This window comes from Diachasmimorpha longicaudata, chromosome 17 (assembly GCF_034640455.1).
Source record: "Diachasmimorpha longicaudata isolate KC_UGA_2023 chromosome 17, iyDiaLong2, whole genome shotgun sequence".
Taxonomy (NCBI): Eukaryota; Metazoa; Arthropoda; class Insecta; order Hymenoptera; family Braconidae; genus Diachasmimorpha; species Diachasmimorpha longicaudata.
The window spans coordinates 3651659-3675428 of NC_087241.1; the positions used below are offsets into that span (position 1 = coordinate 3651659).

At 42.0% G+C, this 23770-nt stretch overlaps 1 protein-coding gene across 1 annotated transcript; it reads right to left on the reverse strand.

Annotated features, from left to right (window-relative positions):
* Nucleotides 1-1707: 1707 nt before the first annotated feature.
* On the reverse strand, nt 1708-23542 carry LOC135170425 (pair-rule protein odd-paired-like). Its single transcript, XM_064136228.1, has 3 exons — nt 22593-23542; nt 6713-7399; nt 1708-4807 (listed from the first exon to the last, which is right to left on the reverse strand). The coding sequence occupies exons 1-3, from the start codon at nt 22954-22956 to the stop codon at nt 3600-3602; spliced, it is 2259 nt and encodes a 752-aa protein (XP_063992298.1). The 5' UTR covers nt 22957-23542; the 3' UTR covers nt 1708-3599.
* Nucleotides 23543-23770: the final 228 nt, after the last annotated feature.

Here is a 23770-nt window from a genome sequence, read left to right on the forward strand (position 1 = left end):
AAAAAAATTTTTTTATCCCTCTCATTCTCCTCATTCCTCTAGCCCTCATTTTTTATAAATATTTTTTTTATTCTTCACCGGCACTCTGAAACCCCTGAATATAACGCTATACGTTACTGTCAATTAGACTATCTCAGCCGCAAGGCCAATTTGAATTTATCGATTTGCAACTCAAACCAGAATCAAATATCATCCACCCTGTCCGTACGCTCATATTATTATTCATTAATATTTCTCGCTGCACCTCAGAAGGCTTTTCAAGCGCTACATTCGAATTAAATCTGTCTCCACATGTTTTTTTATCCCTCGATTTTCCAACCCTTTTTCCTTTTTTTTTTTCACTCTCTCGAAGCGCACGAGAGTCTCTCGAGGTATCTGATTGTATTAGTGTCTCGTTGCACGTACGTATATGGTACCGTGGGTGGCGACGACCATCCGAGCGAGATACATCGAACCGAGTGCGTCGAGTGAGCGAGAAGTCGATAAAATAAGCCAGAGTGGGGAGATGTGAATACACGAGGAGGAAAAGAGGAGAGGCACTTGGTCTGGTAAAATGGCATGGATTTTGACGGGTTGTGGGGGGGGGGGAGGGAGGAGGGTGGGGTGGAGGGGTTGGGGGAGGTGACTGTAGCGTGTGGTCACCGGGCGACTCGAGAGAACGGGGGAGAGAGAGAGAGATGGAGTTATAGTGAATGCAGGAGGTGTAGAGGCCCTCTCATCTCGGGTCCTGGGCCTATTTATAGACATGCTCTCACAGCCTCACTCTTTGCCCACTTGGTGTACTGTGTTCTTTCTTATACTTGTTGGTAGACAAGACGTTGGTAACCCCTTCACTCCGGGTGTACCAACCCCGCAGACACAATGAGCATTAGAGGGAGAAAAAAAAAATTGCAGAGAAATTTCAATCGAAAATGATGGAAAAAAATCAGATAAAATGAGGGGGGGCGGGGAGGGGGGAAGAAAATTCTTCTGGTATTGATTGGCTGGGAATGCACAATGTGGCAACGTTGGGCGATCTGGGTTGGTTACGAGACGATGTTCGACGTTTTGAAATTATGAATATTTGAATGTGCGTTCTGCGGTGGAACTTGACGAGACTCGTTGGCGCGAGAGAACGAGTTTTTGATTTTTGTTGGATTTGTTTGGGGGGGAAGGGGGTGGACGAGGTGCGGGTGATAAAAGGATGTGGAGGGATAGAGGTGTTGGGGGATTGCCATTTGCCATCTTCGGTTTGCAATAGTTTTGGAATGAGGGGGGAATTAAATGGCGCCAATGGGATATACGAAGGGTGGTTGAGATCGAGGGAAATTGAATTGTATTCAATTGAGGGGTGGAGATGATTGACGAGAGTCGAGGGTGATGGATATTACAATTTTTTTTATTTTTAGGGGCCAATTAGACGTGGGGGGATGGAGCCGTGTGGAAAATTGACTTTCGCGCACGGCGTGCGGAAAAAACCTTTTTCTGCACAAAGTCAAGTGTCAAAGAATCATAATTTTGATGGTAATGCGTCGAAAGGGGCACTTTACGCACCCCCAGTGTCCGGATAACTCCACTTTCCGCACGAGTGAGGGAAAAAAGATTAAAACAGTGGGACAAAGTTCTCCTGAATTTTTCTCCTGCCCCCCCCTCGTTCTGGGATTTTTTTTTTATTTTTGTGAACGTAGATAGGTCGGGTGTAAAAATAAATATTCAAAAAAGGGTAAATTTTGTGAATCATCGTTAACTTGTATTTGTTCTCTTGTTAATAATTATCGTGGGCAGCGCTCAAATGTTGCACTGCGACGACAACGACTGGAAATACAGGTAATTTTTCGAATTTGACGTGCATGGCACTTGACAAAAAAAAAACAGTGTATATAATATTATATTTCACATTTGTTGTTGTTGTATTTTTTTTTATGTGTTTCATTAAATTTATCTAGGCGAATAGGATAATATCATTTCTTTGTAAAAAAGTATTCTCTGACGGGTGGACGGGGGAGTCTCTTTCAAAGGGAAAAGGGACAATAAATTGCAAAGGGGAAAAGGAGGCGAAGGGATCAGACGCGCACACATCACTAAGCTCGGAAAAATTCATCTCTCATCCAACGTCTTTTCCCCTTCTAATTAAAACAATTTTTCCTCTCTCTTTCTCGCTCTTCAATTCTAATTTATTATTTTTCTTTTCGTAATAAAAATACTCGTTCTATATCAACAATATATACACATATAGTTATTCTCAATATATATGTATTTTATGCTAGTGTCTGTGTGCGCGAGAATAATCAACGTACACGAGGTACGCATTTTATTTTCATTAACTTTTTTTTTTCTGTTAATAAATAGAGCAACATATACATAATATTAATTATCGCGGTAATCATATGTATACACATATGTATAATAGTTCAATACTAGGCAAATAGTTTCAACTGTGACCAAAGACTGTTACTGGTTAATTAACTGTTGAATTTGTGTTTTCGAACGTATGGGTGTGAGGAAAAAGTGGGTGGAACGAGTAAAATGTCTTATTTTCAATGTTAAAATTTGTGATTGTTGTTTTTTTGTTGCATCAGTATTTCATATTTTGGCGGTTTTCACTGTGTCTTGTAGCCAGTTACACATAGTTCTATGTATACATATAACACGGCGTAGTATATACATATTTACAAGAAAAAAGTCACATTTTTTCCCATTTAACAACGATAAATCACCATCGATAATTACACTTGCGTGTTTTTTTTTTCAGTTTAAACTTTATATATAATATATCTATGTATAATTTTTATAACATAACATTCTGCTCTCATCGCACAATCAGTAGGGGTTTTATGGCGGTGAGTGTGGAGTCGTGTACCGTTGACTCAACGGACAATTTTTTAAAATTTTTTTTTCGTTCATTTTCTTTCGTTTTTTTTTTGGAAAAAATCGAACTTTGGATGGTACGGCCGGGATTTAGCGTGCCCGGTTCACGGAGACACAATTTAACGGAGGCTAGCATTATCCTTACGTCATATTTCATTTTTTAAAGGGAGTAGAAATCGGTTGAGAAGGGGTGGACCAACTCGGAATTTAATTCCCAACGAAACGGAAACGCAAATTCAATTTCTGCTCAAATTTTGAATCGGAGTGAGTTCAACGAGATTCCGAACAATTATCTAAAGGCTGGTGACAAAAACTAGTTAAAAAGTTCAATTATTCCATTAATTTTTCTCCAAAACAATTTGTTTCTCAGATTTAAAAAATATTTTCCATTTTCTCGGTTCAGTATCGACATGAATTCACTCCTGCAGATGTTAAAAGACAAAAAAACATTCCACAGAGAAAGAAAATATCCCAAAGTCTCCCACATCTTGACCGTCAACAATTTCCCGAAATTTCCAAAGTCGACAAAAAAATTCCAACTGCCATTATCGCACCCCTTGCCAACCGAAATAACAAAGCGATTGCCCAGTCACACGATTGAAAGACACAGGGTATCGACGTAGGGCACGTAACACCATCATTGAGTATTTAAAGAGATCAATAAATCATTTAAATTCGATACTGGCTCTTGATCGCTCTCAACCTTAAAACAATTAACGACTTGACAAAGAAAAAAAATAAACTGGAATAAACTAATTACAAGGCGACGAGGCATGGGATTGGGGATGATTTCTGGAGTTTGAATGGCTGGACTCTCTCTTGAGCCTCTGCTTGAGATGTACCTTGGCATGTCTCTTCTTCTCATCACTCCTCGCAAATTTCCTACCACACTGTTCACAGCAGAATGGCTTCTCCCCGGTGTGTGTCCTAACGTGTGTCGTCAGATGATCACTCCTGGAGAAGGAGCGCATGCATATGCGACACTGGAATGGCTTTTGACCTGTGTGAATGCGTATGTGACGAGTGAGTTCATCACTACGTGAGAAACGTCTGTCACAGCCATCAACGGGACAAGCATAAGGTCGTTCATGTACAGGTGTTTTGCTGGGTCTGTTGGGGTACTTTCGTGGTTTAACTGGTACGAGTCTGAGGGGCAATGCACTCTGTTGATAAACTTGTGACAATATTTCGTGTCCCTTTGAGGTGCTTGGATTGTATTCAGCGAGTTGAACAGCACCAGAATTGGTGGAGGTCTGTTGCTGGGACTGGGGTGGCTGTTGATGCTGTTGAACATTGGGAGTGTAACCGGAATTTGTGACGGGCTCCTGCTTGAGGGTGGGCTCCTGATGGTGTGAGTGGGGCTGATGATGATGGGACAGGAGATTTGGATCGTAACTCTCCTCGTGACTCAGCCAGGTCGTTGGGGTTGATGAGGGGGTGTCGTGATAGCCGGGAGGTGGTGGAGGTGGTTTGGAGTCGACTTGGAGGAGTTCAACGGTCTCGTTACCGTAGGGTGATGAGTGCAGGGTGGGATGGAGAAATGGCTGGCTGGTCAGGGTCAGAGATGTCGGCGAGGGAATTGATCCCCAGAGCTCTTGGTTCGCCTGCTGTTGCTGCTGCTGCTGCTGTTGCTGAGGCGTCTGGAGGGTGTTCAGGGTGGAGGATTGGGTGCATGTCGTTGTGAAGACACCTCTGTACGTCAGGGTTGGGACATTGCAGATGTTGACACTCGTCGGTGCTGATGAGACCGTCGAGTGTGGCGATGAGTACAGGATTACACCACCTTGGAGGACGTTACAACGATCGACGTCATCCTGGTGGTGACGCTGGGGACTCGATGTCGTTTGGCCTGTTGTTACGCTGTCCTGATTGTCACGGTGATGATGGTGATCGCGATTCTGGGTGTCTTCGTCGTCTACTGTTGCCTCCTCGAGGGACAAATCCTCGCCCGTAAGACTACCTGGAATCATTCGTGAAAAGTGTTTCGGTGAATTTTTGTGGATTTGATGGATTTTTGGGAGTGTAAATGGTAGACGGGTGAGTTGAAGCACAGGAAGTACGATGTACTGTACTGTTATCATCTGGGACTAATGTTTTCTCTATCGGACGGACTGTCGGTATCCTGTCTCCCGCTTCCTTCCTACTTGGGGGACATCCGTAGGAAGTCGTGGAAGTTGATTTTGTGGAAGAATCAACAGTTGATAGGGCTTGATTCAATTTTAAATTTTTTTCTGGCAGATCATTTTTAATTTTCGTTCATGAAAAGCGTCGAGAAATGTATCGGAATTTTTCGAAATAATTTTCTGAGAGATTTGCGTAAAGGAAAATTATCCAAATGCCCCTAAATGACGAGGGTACGGGGTGAGAATTGTCTGCGGTCGAGTGATATGTGAAAGTGCCTCATTATAGTGTCGTAATTATTCGACAATTCATTTAGATTGAGAGACTAATTTGTCGCGAAAGGTTGAAAAAAAATTGATTCACAATTTTTGTCGCGAATCTGATGGGGACAGTCACGGGAGGAGAAAGGGAACCGTTAAAGTCAGACATGACGCGTAGGGTGCGGGTCAAATTGGCTGAATTCTACATATACGTGGTTTATAAACATTTGTCAGATGATAAAAAGTTTTAAATAAATTAAAAACTTATCCGGATTGCAGACAAACGCCTGTAAATTTTAATTTCTGTTTGAAATCCAGAAAAACATTGATTTTATTTAATCGTTTTTGATGCCTGAAAAATGTTCGCAAAATTTTGATGAAATTGTGATATTCGTTTTTTAGTTATGAAATTTTAGTTATGAACTTCCATGCAAACCAAACAAAAATGTGCCGCGAACTTCGTTAAAGCAGAGCTACCAACGTGCGTGAATGACTACATTAGCGAGAATACCTTTTGCATAAATTTAAAAAATTTGAAAAACACAAGCGTTTTATATTATAATATTTCCCAGACATCGATTCTATTAATTTGTCAAAACCTACATTTTTAATTAGCCACGACCAATCGAATTTCATTCACTAGTGAAGTGAATATTTCAAAATCTAAGATAAATAAAGGGTTCCTACCCTAACTTTTTTGCGAACCCCATTCAGCGCCACAAAAAAATATCATAAAAATATCACTCCCCCCCTCAGATTCGTAAACAATTCCCAAAAACTCCTGACCGATTATTCCCCGCATCTCGACTAACCCCTTCGCCCTGAATTACCCCTCCCAATCAGTCTCCAACCATCCAAAAAATCCACTTTCCAATTTCCCCCAATCGTCACCCCTATCAGTCACCAGCGTGTCCAAGCGCCCGAATCAGCTGGGAAAATTCATGGTTAGCAGAAGGGGGATGATTAAAGCCAGACAGTGGCGCCTAGTGCACGGGTCAAAGTGGCGCCCGTGAAAGCTCACGGTCGTCGGGTGAAAGCACGGGCTCAGGAGGGGTGGAAAGTATGAATGGACTCTGTGCGGGTGCCCGCCGGGCGTCAGAGGAGGGTGGGAGGGAGGGTGTCTGCCGGGGGGATGCTTTCCGAGAATTTGTAGGTGCAAGTAGTGGAGGGAGAAGAGCCGAGAAGAGGGGTGGAAGAGAACTGAATGTCGGGGTCGCTGAGTATTGATCCGGCGCTTTCTCGGGGGTTCGATATTTCTGTTTTTTTTTTTTTTTTCTATTTTCACGGTCGTACTACGTCACTCGGCTGGCGGGTGGAGGGTGGGGGGTGGTGTGGGGGGTAGCCTCGTGGCTCTCCTCGACTTTGACTTTGAAAAGTCGCAAAACCCGCGGTGGTGGGAGGCGGAGGGGCACCTGGAGCCGTCGGGGAGGGGGTTAGAATGGAGGGATGAATTCCGGGATACGAGAATATGTCTGGAAATGTACCTGATATGGGCGGCGGTTCAACGAGGGCCGAGGGTCCAAAGAACGACGGTAGATCGCTGCTGGTTGTTACCGGTGTATTGAGATCCCCAGGTTTATCCTTATCCCCATTGTCCCGCAATTCATCCCGACAATTACCACTGCACGCATCATCATCATCCCCATTTCTCTGAATACTCTTCTCAGCTGATTCACCAGGTGACGATGGATCATCACAGTGTGGCTGTGAATCGGTGTGATAATGATTGTGATGATGTCGATGATGAAGATCCGGTGAATTTGAGCTCGCTGGATGAAGTGTCATGCAGCTTGACAGTGTTAAAAGTGGTACAGCATTGCCAGTACCATTGGCTGTATTGACTGTTGTACCAGTTGTCGGTGATACACGTCCCGCTGTCACTGAACTTGTCGGTGATGTATTGTACGCAAGACATGCATCAAAACTCAACTGGACAGTTTGTATATTGTAGCCGTGTGGATGATGACTCGGTGCTGAATGATGATGATGATGGAGATGATGATGGTGGCCGGGTGGTGGTGATGATAGTAGAAATGGTGCGGTGGCATGATGTTGTGTGCCAACCACTTCAATTCCGTCCATCGTCATTCTCTGGATTGACGATTGGTCAGCCGCGGTGGTGGTTGACGCCGCCGCGGTTGTTTCTGCCGGTCCGCACTGCGTGTCCTCGCCTGCAGTCGTATCGTTCAACGCAATTATTATTAACAGACTTATTATTTCTATTTATAACTTGTCGATTTTTAAATTCACGATTTTTCACAATCAATCTTGTCTCTCTCTCTCGCTCTCTCTCTCTCTTGTCCCTCAATTTACCAGCAAATTTTTTTCATCATCTAAAACGTGGTTTGTTCAACTTGTTCGAAGGGCGACTATTGTATTCCCCAGAAATTGAAATTTTGGCTGAGCAATATCAGTGGGGAATATCGGTGGGCCTCGGACGCCGGTTATTGCAGGAGCGCACGCGTCACTCTTGTCGGCAAAAAAAAATATTCCCCCGGTTGAAATTATAACTACAACCGTGAGCGCGGCAACACTAAACGATTATAACTCTGCCAGGGTCGGTGAGGGAGGTGAGGGGGTTTATAACGAAGGCACAAGCGTCTCAAGCAGTGTACATGTACTCGTGGACCACACTTGAATATATCGCACGCGTGTTTATAATCTCGTAGCTCTCATTTTTCCTCTTTCACTCGTCGTTTCTTATTTAGATTCTCATGGCGGATCGGTAAGCACACACCACCAGCTAAATTCCTAGCTACAGTGGTTTAATTGTCCATCAACACTGGGAGAGTTAACAACAATAGGAGACGTCACCTTGCACGATATCACTCCCCCACCCGGGCCAATATCCACTGAATAAAATAATCCGGGTAATCACAAAAATCCGTTGATTATCACCAACAGTCTTGGATTATAACAATTATCCCGGTGTTTATTTCCAACTCTGGTTGCATCTCGTCAGCATCGGGAGACTCGATAAAGCTCACAATTAATGAAATTAATATTCTCCTCTTCCTCCGGCTTTATTCGTTTGTCCGCCTCCTCGCGGTTTTTTTTTTTTGCGACGATCAACGGGTGGCAGGTATACACAAATGCACCGGCACACAGAGCTCGTGTACTTCACCAAGTCCCAACACATAGACACACATGAGCGGCACGAGATGGAAAAAAAAAATTGAAGAAAAATTGGGATAAATAAAGTACGAAGTGCGTGGGCTCTCAGCCGCGTGTCTCCCTTACAGTTACGTTTTACTGGTTTTCTCTCGTGCTCCACGGACTTTTTGACTTCACCTCTGTCTGTCTACAATCCCCCTGACTGTATAAAAATGTTAATGTGTGGGTGCGCACGAGGAGGGATGTGTGGAGGAAGCGCGATGCGTGGGGGTCGCGCACCAACTGAGCTGACTCTCGGCGCGCCCCGTAGTTTTATGAATGGACCACGGAGACTGTCCCATATTTGGAAGCGGCAAACGACCAACAGCCAATCCCCGCTCTTCACTTTATCCCCCCACTCGGTTTCACCCGGTACACGACAACCGCAAACCGCCGCACGGCTTTTGCCTCTCCTACTTGGATTTCCCCTCTCTGGGGTTGTCATCCCCACTCCGATTGTTCATCCCCACTTGATGTTAGCCACCCCTGTCCCACCCGTGTCACAGTACCACTCCTCGGTTTCTCTATTGCCGGCCGCCACCGTCGGCATCGCAGGCTTTTTCGTTCTCGCTTGCACTTGACGATTGGCTAGTGCTGTCTCGTAACCACCAACGCCGGATCATTGAGGGAATTTTTCCCTGTGAGATGGGATTGTGTGCGCCCTTCTACGTTTCTCGTTCACCAGTGACGTAGCCGACGCGCGTGACGTAGAATATCGTGCAGCGCGCGCCCGGCATTTCTCACACCAACGGTTTTCCACATGCAATCGGGCGGCCCCTGACGTGACCAGAAACTGAGATTTCGGGAATTGTTTTTTATGGGGGGAGATGGGAGAGGGATTCGGGATTTTTCGGGGAATGGGGGGGAAGGGGAGGTTTCACTTTCATCACTGATGGAATAATTTAGCAAAATATATGCAATTTAGGGAAATTCTAATTGTGAAGATTTTTTGATGAAAGAAACGTCTCGATGAAGTGATTTTTTTTTGGAATTTCAGAAGCTGAGTTCACATTTTATTGGCAGAAGTCGATTGGCAGGCGATTTATTCCACTCATGCCTTGAATGATTATTGGAAATATAGTTTTTTTAAGTTGTAATAAATCAACATTTCAGGTTGGTCCAGGTCAGCAGAAAAATTCAACTCGATAAGTATGAATTTTATCAAAGAAGTTTACGAGAACTTGTTTACTAAAAACAGGTCTAAGTTGGAGGAAAAGAACGTGCGATTGAAAAAAGTGAATTGATAATCAATGAATAATCAACGAGTAAATTCAAAATTTAATCACAAAGTTCCGAAGATTAAAAAAAAATTATCAAATTAATTTGCTTTTGAGAAAATATTTTTTTCTCCAGTATCGAGGGCATGGATTTGGCTGTTGTATCTGTGGCGGGGTGGGAGGTAATTATTCAAGGGGATAGTCAAACAGAGGGGTTCCGGGAGGTCAGAATGTTCTGTTTCCGCGGGTTATATTGGTTTACACACGAACGCGTGGGACTCCTGAAATAGACACGATGATGGGTAAAATCGCCGAGGGAATAGGCTGGCACGGATTCTGGATTTTGGGGATATTTTATTCTCGTGGGATGTTATGGCACGAGGATTTAGATCTCAGACTGAGGATTGTCTTGATTAATTCTCCATTCATGTTGGCGGAGAATGGTGGATGAGCGGGGGTGGTGGGCAAATGGGGAGAGTGACAGTGGGGTTGAGTAATTGGCATTGTTTAACTCGGGGAATTAGGCATTCATTGAGGGAAATGTTTGTGTCAGGAGCGTCGTAATGTGGATTTGGGTCGCTTCAGTGAATTCAAGACTTCACTTTAGAAGGGGATAATTCGATGCATGAGCAGACATTTGTGGCTTTTTCACTCAACTTATCTTTAAAGCCTCATTTTGTCTCCCCTAAATCAAACTTCATTTTCAGTCCACTCGATATATATAATAAATACTTTATAAACAATCAACTGGTAAAACGAGATAAGTCACTTTTGACTATTGACCAGTTTTTGACGAATATCTCGGGATCTAGCAGGGATAGCTCAATTTTTATCAGGACCTTTTTTGTGGGGGGAGTCGAGTACTACAACAAATGTCATGACAAAATATTCGCTATATCTCTTAGATTCAGAGATATCGCTCAAAAACTCGACTCAGTCATAAGTCAACTTATCTCGTTTTACCACTTCACTTCGCAAACAGCAAAAATAATGTAAAAAAATATAATTTGTGTTAATTTCGTATATCGTCCAAACGTATACATAAACAACATGTACAAGTCATGTATTGCATTCACCACTTCACATAAATGCCGCCAATTCCCGACGTTATTTTCATTTATTTTTTATGTAAGAATTTTTCCACAATTTTTCGGAGTTTCAATGTTTTTTTTGGTGCACCCCCGGTGCAACCACCTGACGCCCCTATTAGGGGTCTGGCTGTGGCACGCGCTGACTATCCATATCATACGGTAAAATTTTCCCTGGCAACACTGGGGCGTGTGCGCACACGCCGCACACGTATTGCCCTCTTTCTTTGATTTTTAAATTCATCTCGCTCCCTCTTATCTCGCGTCCCAATCATCTGTTGCAGTCCGTTGGATAGTGTTGGTTAACGCACACTCATTTTGCGGACGTGGAAAATCGGTCTAAAATTATCGATATAAGCACAGTGGCAATACGGTGGGCGCGTTACTATTAGTGTCTCGACACGACTCGCTTTTGCGCGGGCGATGTGTAACTATTTTTGGACGCACACGCAACCACCTGAGCCAACCATCCCCAAATATCCAAGAATGACTCGGTGGTATTTGACATGATGTATCGATATATCTGAGTCATCTTGACAAGTTTCGGGATTTTTTTAATTCGTTGTCCACCGAATTATTTTTGAATGAAGGGTCAATGATTTTTTTTCCGCTGTTTCACGGGCTCCGGAGGTTTGAAAGTTCCCCCGGAGGCGCCTCACATCTGCTCCTGAAGTCGTTCCCAATTTATAAATTATTTATAAAAAATTATTCCCCGGTAATAAAATCGGAAATCAAAATTAAACGTCAGCAGGATTTTTATTGAACTCATTTTAATTGATTTCAATCAATGCAAATAAACCTTCGTTTTATTTTTTAATAATCAATTTGTAATTATGGAGCCAAAAAAATATTCTCTAGTTCAGAACAATATTCTCAATTTTTCTTGATTCTCTCCGTTCCCTTTCTCACTGACCGAGCATAATGTTGCTCTGCTTTTGGGTGCATTCGCCTCTGACTCAAAACGAGTTTATTGTCATTCTCTACGTACTTTATCGGGTTGACTGGTGTTACAAGATTCTTGGTATTTTTTTTATCAACGTTTTTCAGTTGAATATAGTCAGACATAAATTGACGTGCACGTATTACAGTCCAAGGAATTTATAGGGAGAAATTGTGAGGACATTGTCGTCGTGAATTTCGTTGGCTATTTTTGTCTATCGTAAAACCGATTGTCAAAATCGTCCCACAACATTCACGTTTCGGGCGTTAATTACGAACCCTAATATTACACCACAACTACCATAAATCCCTTAACGTATCTAATTATCAGGATTTGCAAAATACATAAATTATCCCGACATTGAATCAATCGCCTGACGAATGGAAATATACCCCTCCGTATTCACCAGGTATCGAGAATGACAAGGTGCATTGTAATGAAGACACACTCCCCTCGAATCCCCCATCCCACCCCTCCCCCCATTCCCCTCGATCTTGCATCGATCAATCTCACCGAACGCTCGCGCTGTGTCGTCGAGTCAATCGTAACCGCTGACAGCCAATGTTTTTCCACTCTACTCCTCTTGTTGTCGATCGTTATCCCTTCATTCTACCTATCCTCAATGCTGTATACCCCATGCAGCATACCTCAACCGCACAAAACAGCTTCCGACTCGCTCCAATTTACTGCCATCCAGTTTGACGTATAAAAGGTGAACGCGTTTCGCTTTACCGATTCCAATTTCTCCATCTCATTCTTTCCCCCTTTTTCTCGTATCACCGGTCTCTGTGTACCTCGTTCTCCTCCTCCTCTCTCTCCCCCTCACCTCCCGCTATTTTTTTTTTTTATTCACCTCGACGCGCTATCGATCGCGAATCCTTCGCGGCACGCGACCACCCGAGGGCAATCGTGCGAGGAAATGTGCGTTATAACACGTGCGCGAATGTGCCGCCTCGAGTTTTTACACTTATTTTGTGTTTTTCAACTTCTCGACGAGTGTTTATCCTCATATAACCCCCCCTCCCGCACGATCCTCCCCCCCCCCAGCCACTTCCACTCTTCTCCCTCCCTGATTTATGGGTTTTTTTCAGGCTTTTTTTTCAGCATCTCGTCATTCTGTAATGAGAGAGCCGGATAATTCATGGGAATCAGCCCGCGGGACAACTGAAATTTGTCGATTCCTGTCGCGCCTCGTAAGTCATGGGTAACCGTAATTCATATTTATTTGAGGGGGACGATAATGCAGAGGGGTCTATTCAATTTTCCGATGAATCACTGTGCCTCGGGGGGGTGTGATGGGATAAGTGTGGGGTCTTTAGGGATTGACAAATGACGGGAAGAGGTGAAATCGTGGATTAGGAAAATCACACCTGAGAGTGATGGAATGATTTATTTATGGGGTTGATATTTAATTATTAAAGAATTGCAGAGGTCAGTATTGTATATGAAGTAATGGGTACTTTGGTGGAAGGAAATAGAGGGGAGGGACGAGGAAAGTTTGTTTGTTGATGACGATGGGGTGAAGTGACATGTGGGAGATTTCTGTAATTTTTTCATTGATTTGTTTGGGTTAATTTGCGAAGTCAGTCGGTAGTTTTGCGTCAGCCGTTTAGTAATCTTTCCATCGACCCTGGCCGCACGTAGACATAAGGGCCACACGAGCGGATAAATATTACGTCTTAGTTCACAATTTTCTGTAGAAGATCGAAATTTTTCGTGTTATTCTCGCAAATAAAATAAATTAAATTAAATGTTCGTTAGAGGTGAGAAATTAAAAACAGACACTTTAAAAATTTTTAATAAGTGTTTTGGAATTTCTGTTTGTCGCTGACGCAATGATAAACAATCCAGTGGGTAAACCCAGAGAATAAAGAACTCTAGGAGATACGAAAATTCCGGTCTCTTGAAAAAATTTGAGAGAGAAATTATCGAAAATAAAAATTTTGTTCCTGTGCATTTTAAATTTACTGTTCCTCCCATCACTCGATGGTTAACGTGGACTCAAGATATACAACTTTCAATGTCTAACCGTGATATAGTGCCTAACGGTGTATAAGAGGTGAATTTATACCGCCGTATAAGGTGACAATTTTCTATACGAGCCTCACATGGCGCAATCACCTATTTTCGTAATAAAAATTGTTAATAATTTCAATCAGTTTGAACGAGCTAAGGAGATTATCGACAATGTTGAATTTAAATCAGCCCGTCGGCATGAGTTGGAAATAAAAAACTTGATCACTTTTCGACTCCACAATTGGCAGTTGACTCACACATGTTTTTGCGCGGTAAAAAAACCCGAAGACTTTAATTCTCCCACCATTTATGGATCGTTTCCGGTAATTACTGGTGTAGGGAGGGCTCTATGCGGCCAGCGAGATACAATGCACGATACATAGACCGTAGAAAAAGTCAATTGATCGTTGGCTTTGAACGATGCCTAATTCCAATTTCACCTCGTTCATTTATATCTCCAGTTGTCTATCGATCGATGATGCCACAAATGAACAACTGAATTTTTTTTCCTCTCCATTACTTCGCCCCTTGAGGCACGAGAAAAAAACATTGAATTGAGATAATTGAGTTTCATTGGTGGAGAAGGGTGGACGAAAATTATGCGCATAAAGTAAACAATGCAGAGTCAAAAGAATTTAATAAAAACAATTTATAAAGATTAAAACCCAAAAAAAGGAATTAAAAAAATGTTTTCTGTCTTTCTCCTCATTCAGGACTACAAAAATTATATATAAATAATTAAGTTTGATTGAAGAGGAGAAGCAGAAAATAATGTTGATGAGATAACAAATAAGCAGCCAGAAAAATATAATAAAAAAAAATAAACATTTAATACAGAAGAGACCCTCATCAAACAATTAAATAAAACAAAATTATAGATACGTATTTCAAGAAGGAAAATTTCCAAAAAAATATTTTTTCCATATCTGTTATTTGTTATTTCAAATAACCTCTAAAACCCCTCCATTCAGAACAATCCCCAATCGTTGAATAATTTTTTTTTCCCATTTATCCCGCTGAAAGGCCCCCTATTCGCGCGAGTAGCAAATTTACACGAGTGTACGATGCTGTAAATAAAGTACAGAACGAGAAGGGAGAAATTTTATCCACACTGAGGATACGCATAAGGAGTGTGTTTGCAATCCCGTCGCACATTCGAAAACCTAACGGATGCGTAATTCTCATCGAGAAGGCAGGCGGGCGGTCTTAACCGGAGGTTGGTTATAATACCGAGGAGCGGAGGGATCCCGGGGAGCCCTATATACTTTCTTTCAATAATTTTTTCAAAAATTTAACTCTCCACCGAAGCATTGGCTCTGGTCTTCAACAGCTGGGTTATCCCCAACAGCGAATGATCCCGATATATACCCAACAAGTACTCACTTATTCTACCGCGTCCCCCGTCGCATCGATTTTCTCTCGGGAGATCGTTAAGTCTTGGCCTCCCCCGGCCCCTCAGTGCACATTAAACCAGCTCATCTCGGTGGCTGTGCTCATGTGTGTGTGTGTGTGTGTGTGTGTGTGTGTGTGTGTGTGTGATGGGGATCCACACGATCGATCTTAAAACCGAGTGATACGGCCGAGACGCGCGAGAGAGAGAGGGGAATCCCCGGCTGCGCTGGAGACTCGAGGGAGAGCGCTCGTCTCGATCTTTTACATTCCGATCCAAGCGTGTGTGGTTTTTCGTGCTGCTCTGTCTGAGTGTGCAGGGGACTACCTACTTTTCCAGCCGCGACAATGATTTACGCACCCGAGGTGTTTGCCCCGGGACCCGGACTATCCCTTATCGCCTGCACGATCGTTAATCGATCGATGCGTTTTTCGTGCTCTGCGCCCGTTGGGCTGCGGCTATTAGTGTCATTAAAACACGAGAAATTGATTCCTGAGGGGCTTAATGAGAATTGCGATTATGACGTGGGAAATGAATTTTTTTGGGATTTTTTTGGGAGTTCAGTGGGAGGAGGGAGACCAGAATGGAGATATATTTATTTGACAGTGGTTTATTTTGGGAGGGATATAATTTTGATAATTATAGTGCTTTCGAACAAACAAATTCCCGATATTTTGGCTGGAGAAATATCTGATTGGCAGATTTATTGTTTTTATTGGTCTCAGGGTAATTTTTCTAGTGAAATTCTCGTCTTTTCAACCGTAAAAAAATGAAATTCCAGGAAATTCCCAGTGAAACTCAAAATATTATAATTTTACCCCTCCATAATATCAATTCATCACCAAAAAAAATTATGCAAACAACTGATTTTTAAAAATCAACTAAATAATTACCCGAAATCAATAATTCGTCATAAACATTTGTGAGATAATTCAGTTAAACTCATTGGAACGAGAACTATTGGAATGAAAAATTTGGGCATTTGGTTTACCACATGTTGTGACAAAATCAGACGGCTGAAAAAAATTAATTTGGGCCTCTCTTCTCATTTACGAAAGTGATGGTTTTCGAGTGGAATGAAGCTACCTGGGTTACTCCGGCTGGCGTTCGGGCATTAAAATACCCGAGACCTTTCTCTTCGGGCCCCGAACGATTTACTTCTGGCCCAATCATTAAGTCGACTCCCCACCACGCCTTCCAATCCAACTACTGGGTTTACGCTGGTGCGTTTCTTTTAACGTTTTTATACATATACATTAAAATACCGGCGCGTGGCTCGGGATCAACTCGATCACCGTCATTTTCCATTAGAAGAGGCGGAAAAAGGTGGTGTTCAGGTGAGGGGAGGACTAAAGGATTTTCTCGACTTCTGAGAGATGAGAGAAGGATGGGGGGGGGGAAATGTCAAGAAGAACGCACATTGAGGGGAAATGAGCAGCACCAAAGAGTCCAATCATCTGTACAGGGGTCATCTGCGCTGGGTTTATAACCGATGATTCGGAATTTTTAATTACAGCGAAGAAAAAAAAATTAATATTCATAAAAAAACTCATTAAAATGTAAAATTCTCCTGAAAATTCTCCTGAAAAATACTATTCACAAATATCCAAATACAATTTTTATTTTTTTATTTACAAAAATCGAAAATTACTATTTTAATTCATTTCTGATAATAATCATTAAAATTTTTTTCTTTAATTATCCAATTCAATTTTGAATATCTATTGCCCGTAAATAGAGATTTAAATAAAATTTTAATAGCACTTCCCCTTAAAAAAAAAATCTTTCTATTTACAAAATAAATAAAATATCCCTATAAATTCCCACACCCCTTCGTCATTCCCCCCTCCCCCTCCTATCACCTGAAAAGAACTCTGAGGAAAGGTGAAACATGCAGAATAAAAAAAATCAGCGGTAGGAAAATGTCATAAAGAACGCACATGCTGTACGCACACAAATAGGCCCTACGATCGTAACATTCTGCGGTATATGATATGCTCACAGCGGTGGAACAGATGTACACGGTCGATCGAACGCGGAATGAACGCCGACGTCAAAGGCGCCTCGACTCTTCGTTTATCTTGACTGACGTATAGGTAGTTTACCCCGTTGATACATAATAAAGAAGGGGGAAGGGGGGACTAGGGAATATATAGACCATCATTGATAGGGAAAAAAGTGTTTGATCGTTGATTGATCGATTATTTGGTCGACAGGTGGACAATTGAATGTACTAAATTAATTAATAGATCATTTGGTTTCAAATGATTTTTTTTATTTTATGTTTCAATGTTTTTTATGTTATGGTGCTATCATCGAGTGGAATCAGGTTTTCATGAGGTTCAGTTAAGGGTTGGTAAGGCTCTAGTTGGGGTGTAGTGAGGTCTCATTCGGAATTCTCATTTTATTTTAATTTTTTTGATAATAAATATTGAAGATAGAGAGCAATAGCAATAAAATCGTGGTGGATAAATAAGTATTTAATTAAATAATTATCGAGGAACTATTTAATAAGTTGCATATTAGTGAGAGGCAGCTTTAGGGAGCGGGAAAAATGCAAAAGTTATAAAATAAAAATTGTCATGAAATTTCATGAGAATTTTTTAATTCTTTTTCAGTTCCCGCGCTTTTTTAAATTTACCCCCGGGGTAGGGCGGCTTTAAATTCCGGGGATAACAAAGGCTTCCTTCCGAAGCAACAACAAAATATCGACCTTGCTTATAGCAAGTTTTAATTTAACCGGACGCAGTCTAAAAAAAGAACGGGTCGTCGTCGCGCCCTGACGTATTTTCCCACCCTTTTCACTTTGTTTTTCCCTTGTTCATTGTATACCTTCGACGTACGTAAGGACGGAAAACGGGCTTCGATTTTTTTTCAACCTGTGTGAGTGGTTTTTTTTTAAACTCATGTGTGAATGCGCCTTATCGTCGGTCTAACCCACGCTAATTCTTCCGGGGTTGAATGGAAATGCAGGGGGTGTGTGTTCACCAGCATTATCGGGATATTCCTGATCATATCGATTGTGAATTTTGCCGGTGACGTTGCACTTACGATTGTGTATGCAGTCAAGTGTGTGCGTGGAAAAATTTGCAGGTGAGTATGACGCACGCTTATCAATAATGGACTTTTTTCACGATGAAAAGTACTTCGGGAAAATTACGTCAGTTGTTGATAAATGTTGTTATCGTTGGTGACATGGCCTCGTTATTTCGGCGCGAATCGTACTCGCAATGGCGGTTGATTACGGTGAATATCGGGGAGGGTGTGACGATATTCTCGAATTTTTTCAATTCAAATGCAATTTTAGTTCCGAGAAAAACTTTAGGGTGTCGTATACCACTGCAGGAGTAATTTACTCCGGACAATTAAAGTAAAAAATCGTGAAATTGTTGAAGAAATAAATTAATTGAATTCAAACTCGCTAGATTGAAAATAAAAATGCAGCTGCTACTGAAATTGCAACAAAATAGTTACATCATGTCGTGACATTACGCACGAATTCCACTGATTCTCTAAACAATTTGGCATCAGTACTGAAATCTCGAGAAATGGCGCGTTAGAATAAAATAAAACTCATCTCCTGAACTTTATCAAATTACTTCAGTAATATTTCTGCTAAAAACCAATAGCTCCAGATATTTATTCCAATGAAAATGCCTCCAATAATTTTTTTTGTCAATTAAAATAATTTTTTTTCAATAAAAAATAATTTTATGCTTTAAAAAATATCTTGATGTTAATACTATAAATAAATTCTTTGAGATTTTTACTGTCTCGGTGGAGAATAAAATGTAATGGTTCGTTGAAAAATTAATTTACTCGATTTTTCAGAACTTTTCAAGTTAAAAATCCCGGTGACGTTGACTAGCGCCTTCCCCTCCACCGTCATGCGCACAGACGGCTTTTCAAACGTTAGCGCGAATGTACCCCGAACGTACAAAACAAGTCGCCATGGTGGACAACACGAGTGTGTGACTAATCGTGTTTATGAGGCACGTGCGCAAGAGATGAAATAAAATTGAAGAAATAAAAAGTTTTGTTACTGTCCGGTTTTCTCTTCCGCAGTTTATCGGCGGGTGCTGCCTACCGACTCTTAATTGAATATGTTTTGTTGTCCTCTCCGGAGACATTAGACTCCAATAAACAACTCTAACTGCCTTTTAATAATAGAATAGTTTGACACTGGGTTTCTATTTCGTGTGAGGAGAGATGATTTCGCAAGGTTGTGGATATAGAACTAACGAGACGTGAAAAAATAATAAATATCACGAAATCTGGGAGATTCTCAACATTTATTTTTTATTCAAAATTAATTGCACTGAATTGGGACCGTTGACGTGAAAGATTTCCTCTTAATTTCTATTTCATTAAATTTTAATTGCAATATTTATAAAAATAAACCATATTTCAATATAATTTTCTCTTCTCAAAATGCGATCAAACATGACAAACAATTAATTTAATGAGATCTATCAATGGATGTACTCTAATTAAAAAAACAGTATAAAATAATTTCAGGATATAAAAACCTCAATCCCCTTAATTTATTGAGATAAATTAATATCCTGATTGATTCCATCTCCCGTAAAAAAATCATTTCGCGTACAACTTGGACCCAAAAATAAAAAATTTCCAATCCTCAAAAAACCTCTCGTCTTCTTCTTTCAAAATGGATGACACCGAATTTAGGCCACTGAGCTCACACGTCGTCTCATCAATTCTCGTTTTACTTGACTCTAAACTCAGACGAATTAGAGGGCCTCCCCCCCTCTTCCTCTCCACCCCTCGAGTCATCCCATTCCCGCCTGACATTCAACTTAATTCCCCGAAGACGTGTTTTAGCGCGTCTAGTCTTTCTTTTACTCAACTTTTTGTTACTTTTTATCATTTTGTTCCTTTTCATTCCAACACCTTATTCGTTTTCAATCATTCTTTTATTTTTTTTTTCTTCTCCATTCCCGTGGACCCTGGCGGGCTGCATTGCGTGAGGGAGAAGGGAGAGAAAACTCGTTGTTTTTTTTTTTTTTTACGTCGAGTAATTATCAGAGCCCTTTTTCGGTCTCACGACAACTCGAAGAGAGATGAAAGTCGAGAAAAGAGAGCACTCAGGACCGAGGGGGTTGGGGCAGGAAGGGGGGAGGGGGGAGGAGGGTGAGGCAAATATACGGGGAGAAACTCTAAATCTTGTGGACGGCGCACAAGTCGATGAATCATCGACGATTTATCCATAACGCGAGAGCCCCGAAGGAGGTAGGACTCTCTTCGACGCGAAATATATATCGATAGTACCGGTATGTGGATCGGTGAGTGTGTGCCTGGGACACAAATCTCTTATCCCGGTTTTATTTCCCCTCCCTCCCCTCCACACCATATTTTTCTCATTTGATGTTGTTTTATTCAGCTTTGAATTGGTTTTTATTATTTTGTCGTTCCCGTCGTGTCTGCATTTATCGGTACATTTTTCACTTCTTATCCCACGTTCGTCTCGTGATTATCAGACACGATTTCCATTTCGGGCGAGTGAATCCAACGTGATTTTTTCATTTATTATTATTTTTTTTTTTAAGCTCGTGAGCTGTTTTTCTCGATAGTTTCGTGATGGTCTCGGGTTTAATCGAGACGGTTATCGAAAAAAAAATCAGGTTGAATTATTAGTCGTCGATGATGAGTTGGGCTGATGAGTTATTGCTTGTGAGGTACAATTTTTTAGGGGTTTGTAATTCAATGGGGGATTAGAAGCGGCAGAAACGATTTTCTTGATTTCAAATGTCGATAAAGAGTAGAGAAAAAAATACTGAGATGTGAGGGATTTTTTTAATCGGAAAAAATCAACAGAAGTGTTGATTAAAAAATGTAATTATTTGGTAGAGTCGGGCTGTCACTTGTGTGATCGGTGAGGGACAGGTCAGTTCCACAATTTTTACGGAATATTTCTCTGGTCGTATTTATTAAAGAAAATAAGTCTCCGAGTGGGTGCAGTGCCCGAAGATATTCACAGATTAAGAACAATTGTTTTTTTTCTCTGTTTATGCGCATGAAAAACCACATCCTATCGCTCGACAAATATAATTAGAAGTTTCGAATGCGCCTGTATAGCTACGGGAAATATCTATCGTTGTACATGGCAACCGGTCGCAACTGGCGGACAATTTTTCCCGAAGTATTAAAAAATCACAGCCGCCGGGCTAATTCGCATCCGCGCTTGTCCCGCTCGATTTATTCGCCTTGAGGTTGATACTGAGATGCCGTACACGAATAAAAGGAATTATTCAACTTTCATCTGTGTGTACACCTCGCGTATGGGCTGATGGTTAAAGGAGAGAGAATGGGAGAGAGGGAAGAGAGTCGTTTGTCGCTGGGAGGACGATCCTCAACGATCCGACGGCTTAGATCGCGATGGTGTCTTGTTTAAAAATAAATACGAGGAAAATTGTAAATTGTCAATGATAAAAGATGAATCAACGGGCGCGAGAAACCGAGTTGGGGCACAACTCGATCGAGTGACTCGCGTTCATGGTGGACACACCCATCGAATCCTGGGTGTGGATGCTGTTGGGGGGCTCTCGATTTTCTCTATTTCTTGTTTCCCTTTTGGTTCAGTGAGAGCGTTCGTTAACATCTTTTGTGAACGCGGGGAATCCACCACTCGTAAATATCCCGGGAGTTTAATATTCGGGATGGGGGAGGGTGTCTCCTGTCGATGGTGAATATTGTCGCGGCAAGGGGTTCAGCCCGAAGATGTCAGACGTGAAGAGGGGGAGGTTTCAGGATGAATTAATTCGCCACGATTTTTTTTGGGGGGAGCCCTTTTTTTGTCGTCAAAATTTCGAAGGGTTCCATCAATCGAAGATGCACATTTCATATATTTATTTATAATATTTAATTATGAATTATTTTTTATCGTTTGTTTGAATTATTTCGGGAATTATTTCTCGCGCATTTTTGCTTTCTCGTTACCCCCAGGTTTTCCCGATAATTGACGGTATTCACCCCCTCGACTACCGCTCCCGCGCGCTACCTCCCCCCTGATTCACCCCTTTCCAGCGCTATTCAATGCCATCATGATTCAAGGACAATAAACTACAGTCGCATGCAACTATGCACAAGCCATTCGAGAGAGACAAGCAAGATTGCGTTATCATTCAACCGATATCAACTGGTGTCGAAAATTATCTGTCTCTGGAATATACTTCAGAGGTCTTGGGAAGACCCTCTGAGAGCCCTATTCTGAAGAGCATTTCACCGAGCCAAAAAAATCTTCAGAAGAAAAAGTCCCCAGAAGAATGTGAATTGAAGATTTCTTGTGGATCACCGAAAACTCGATTAGAAATCTCGCCTCTCGCTGAAGATTTCAAGATCCCCCAGAGTAGTTAGACATCATCTGGACGGTGTTGAAGATCTTCAAGAGAGTTCTGGTCATCCCAAGATCTTCCTCCACTTCCCAGATAATTTTAAACAAAAAAATTTTCTGAACATTCCGAATTCTCCAGGTCTCGGGGCCCACTCCAGACAGATAATTTTCAACTCATCAACTTCCTCGGACATCGTCCATCGTTTTACCTGGCGGATGGTTGGTCGTGGCTCCATGATGATGAAGATGATGATGAGGATAGCCAATGGTCGGTGGTGGTGGTGGATAAACCGCGCCCCACAGACAGGAAGTCGCCGGTTGCTGTTGATGATGATGATGCTGTGTCTGCTGCGTCTGCTGCTGGAGCAACTGCTGTACCTGGGCAATATCCACAAACTCCTGTAGTTCGCCGTCCTCATTCATCGATTGATCGCGTCTCGATTCATTGCTCCCATGATGTGCAAATGGATTCTGCTGGAGATGATCGAAACCAGCTAGTGGATTTGCCGGCTCATAATTATTACCACTACTTCGTCCAGTTGCGTGTTCGCGTCGCATCGCGAGCGCCAGCATCTTTTCGAAATTTTATCGATAATCACGATTTTATTCCTCACCAAAAGCTCGTTAATTATCCAATAAATTATCGGTAACACTACTATCAATCGCGACTATCGGCACTTGTGATCAATTTCACCAGTCATTAGATTAATTCCTGTTGCACATGTCACGTGGGATAAAATTGTGTGAAACTCAGTGGGAAAATCATCTCATAATTTTACATCTCTGCGTTTCACACACAAACACAGAACGTCGAGCACTAACGACAAACGAGATATAACAATATCGTCGCTCCGGATGTTGTCCAGTGATAATGATGCTCAATGGTTCAACAATCCGTCGCTTCTTCCCACCGGAGAATAAAAAATCCTAAAGAAATCATCAAAATTACCACAGTATAATCCTCTGGGCGCACTGAGAACTCGCTAAATCCACAAAAACGTTCCCCACCGAGTGTTAAAAACCCAAAAAACCCAACAACAATCACTCTCCCGCGTTTCGATACCTCAAAAGCTGGGTCCCAGCCTCCGATCGCATCCCATCGTCAGAAACTCACCCAAATCATCAAAAAAAAACACCGAAAAAAAATTAATAAAACAACTAATAATCACTCGGAGACAACGAGATGCTGGCCAGGGGTGTCGCGATGGTTCGCGCTAGACTAATAAAGAGTTGGCTCGCGCGCGAAGTGCCCCGGAGTGTGCGAGAGCGGGAACGTGAAATCGTTGTGGCCGAGTTGAACGAAGAGAGGACCCTCGGCTACGACGACAAACGGAGGAAGGAGGATGATGATGCCTGTGTGGAGGGAATACGCGCGCCGGTATATCAA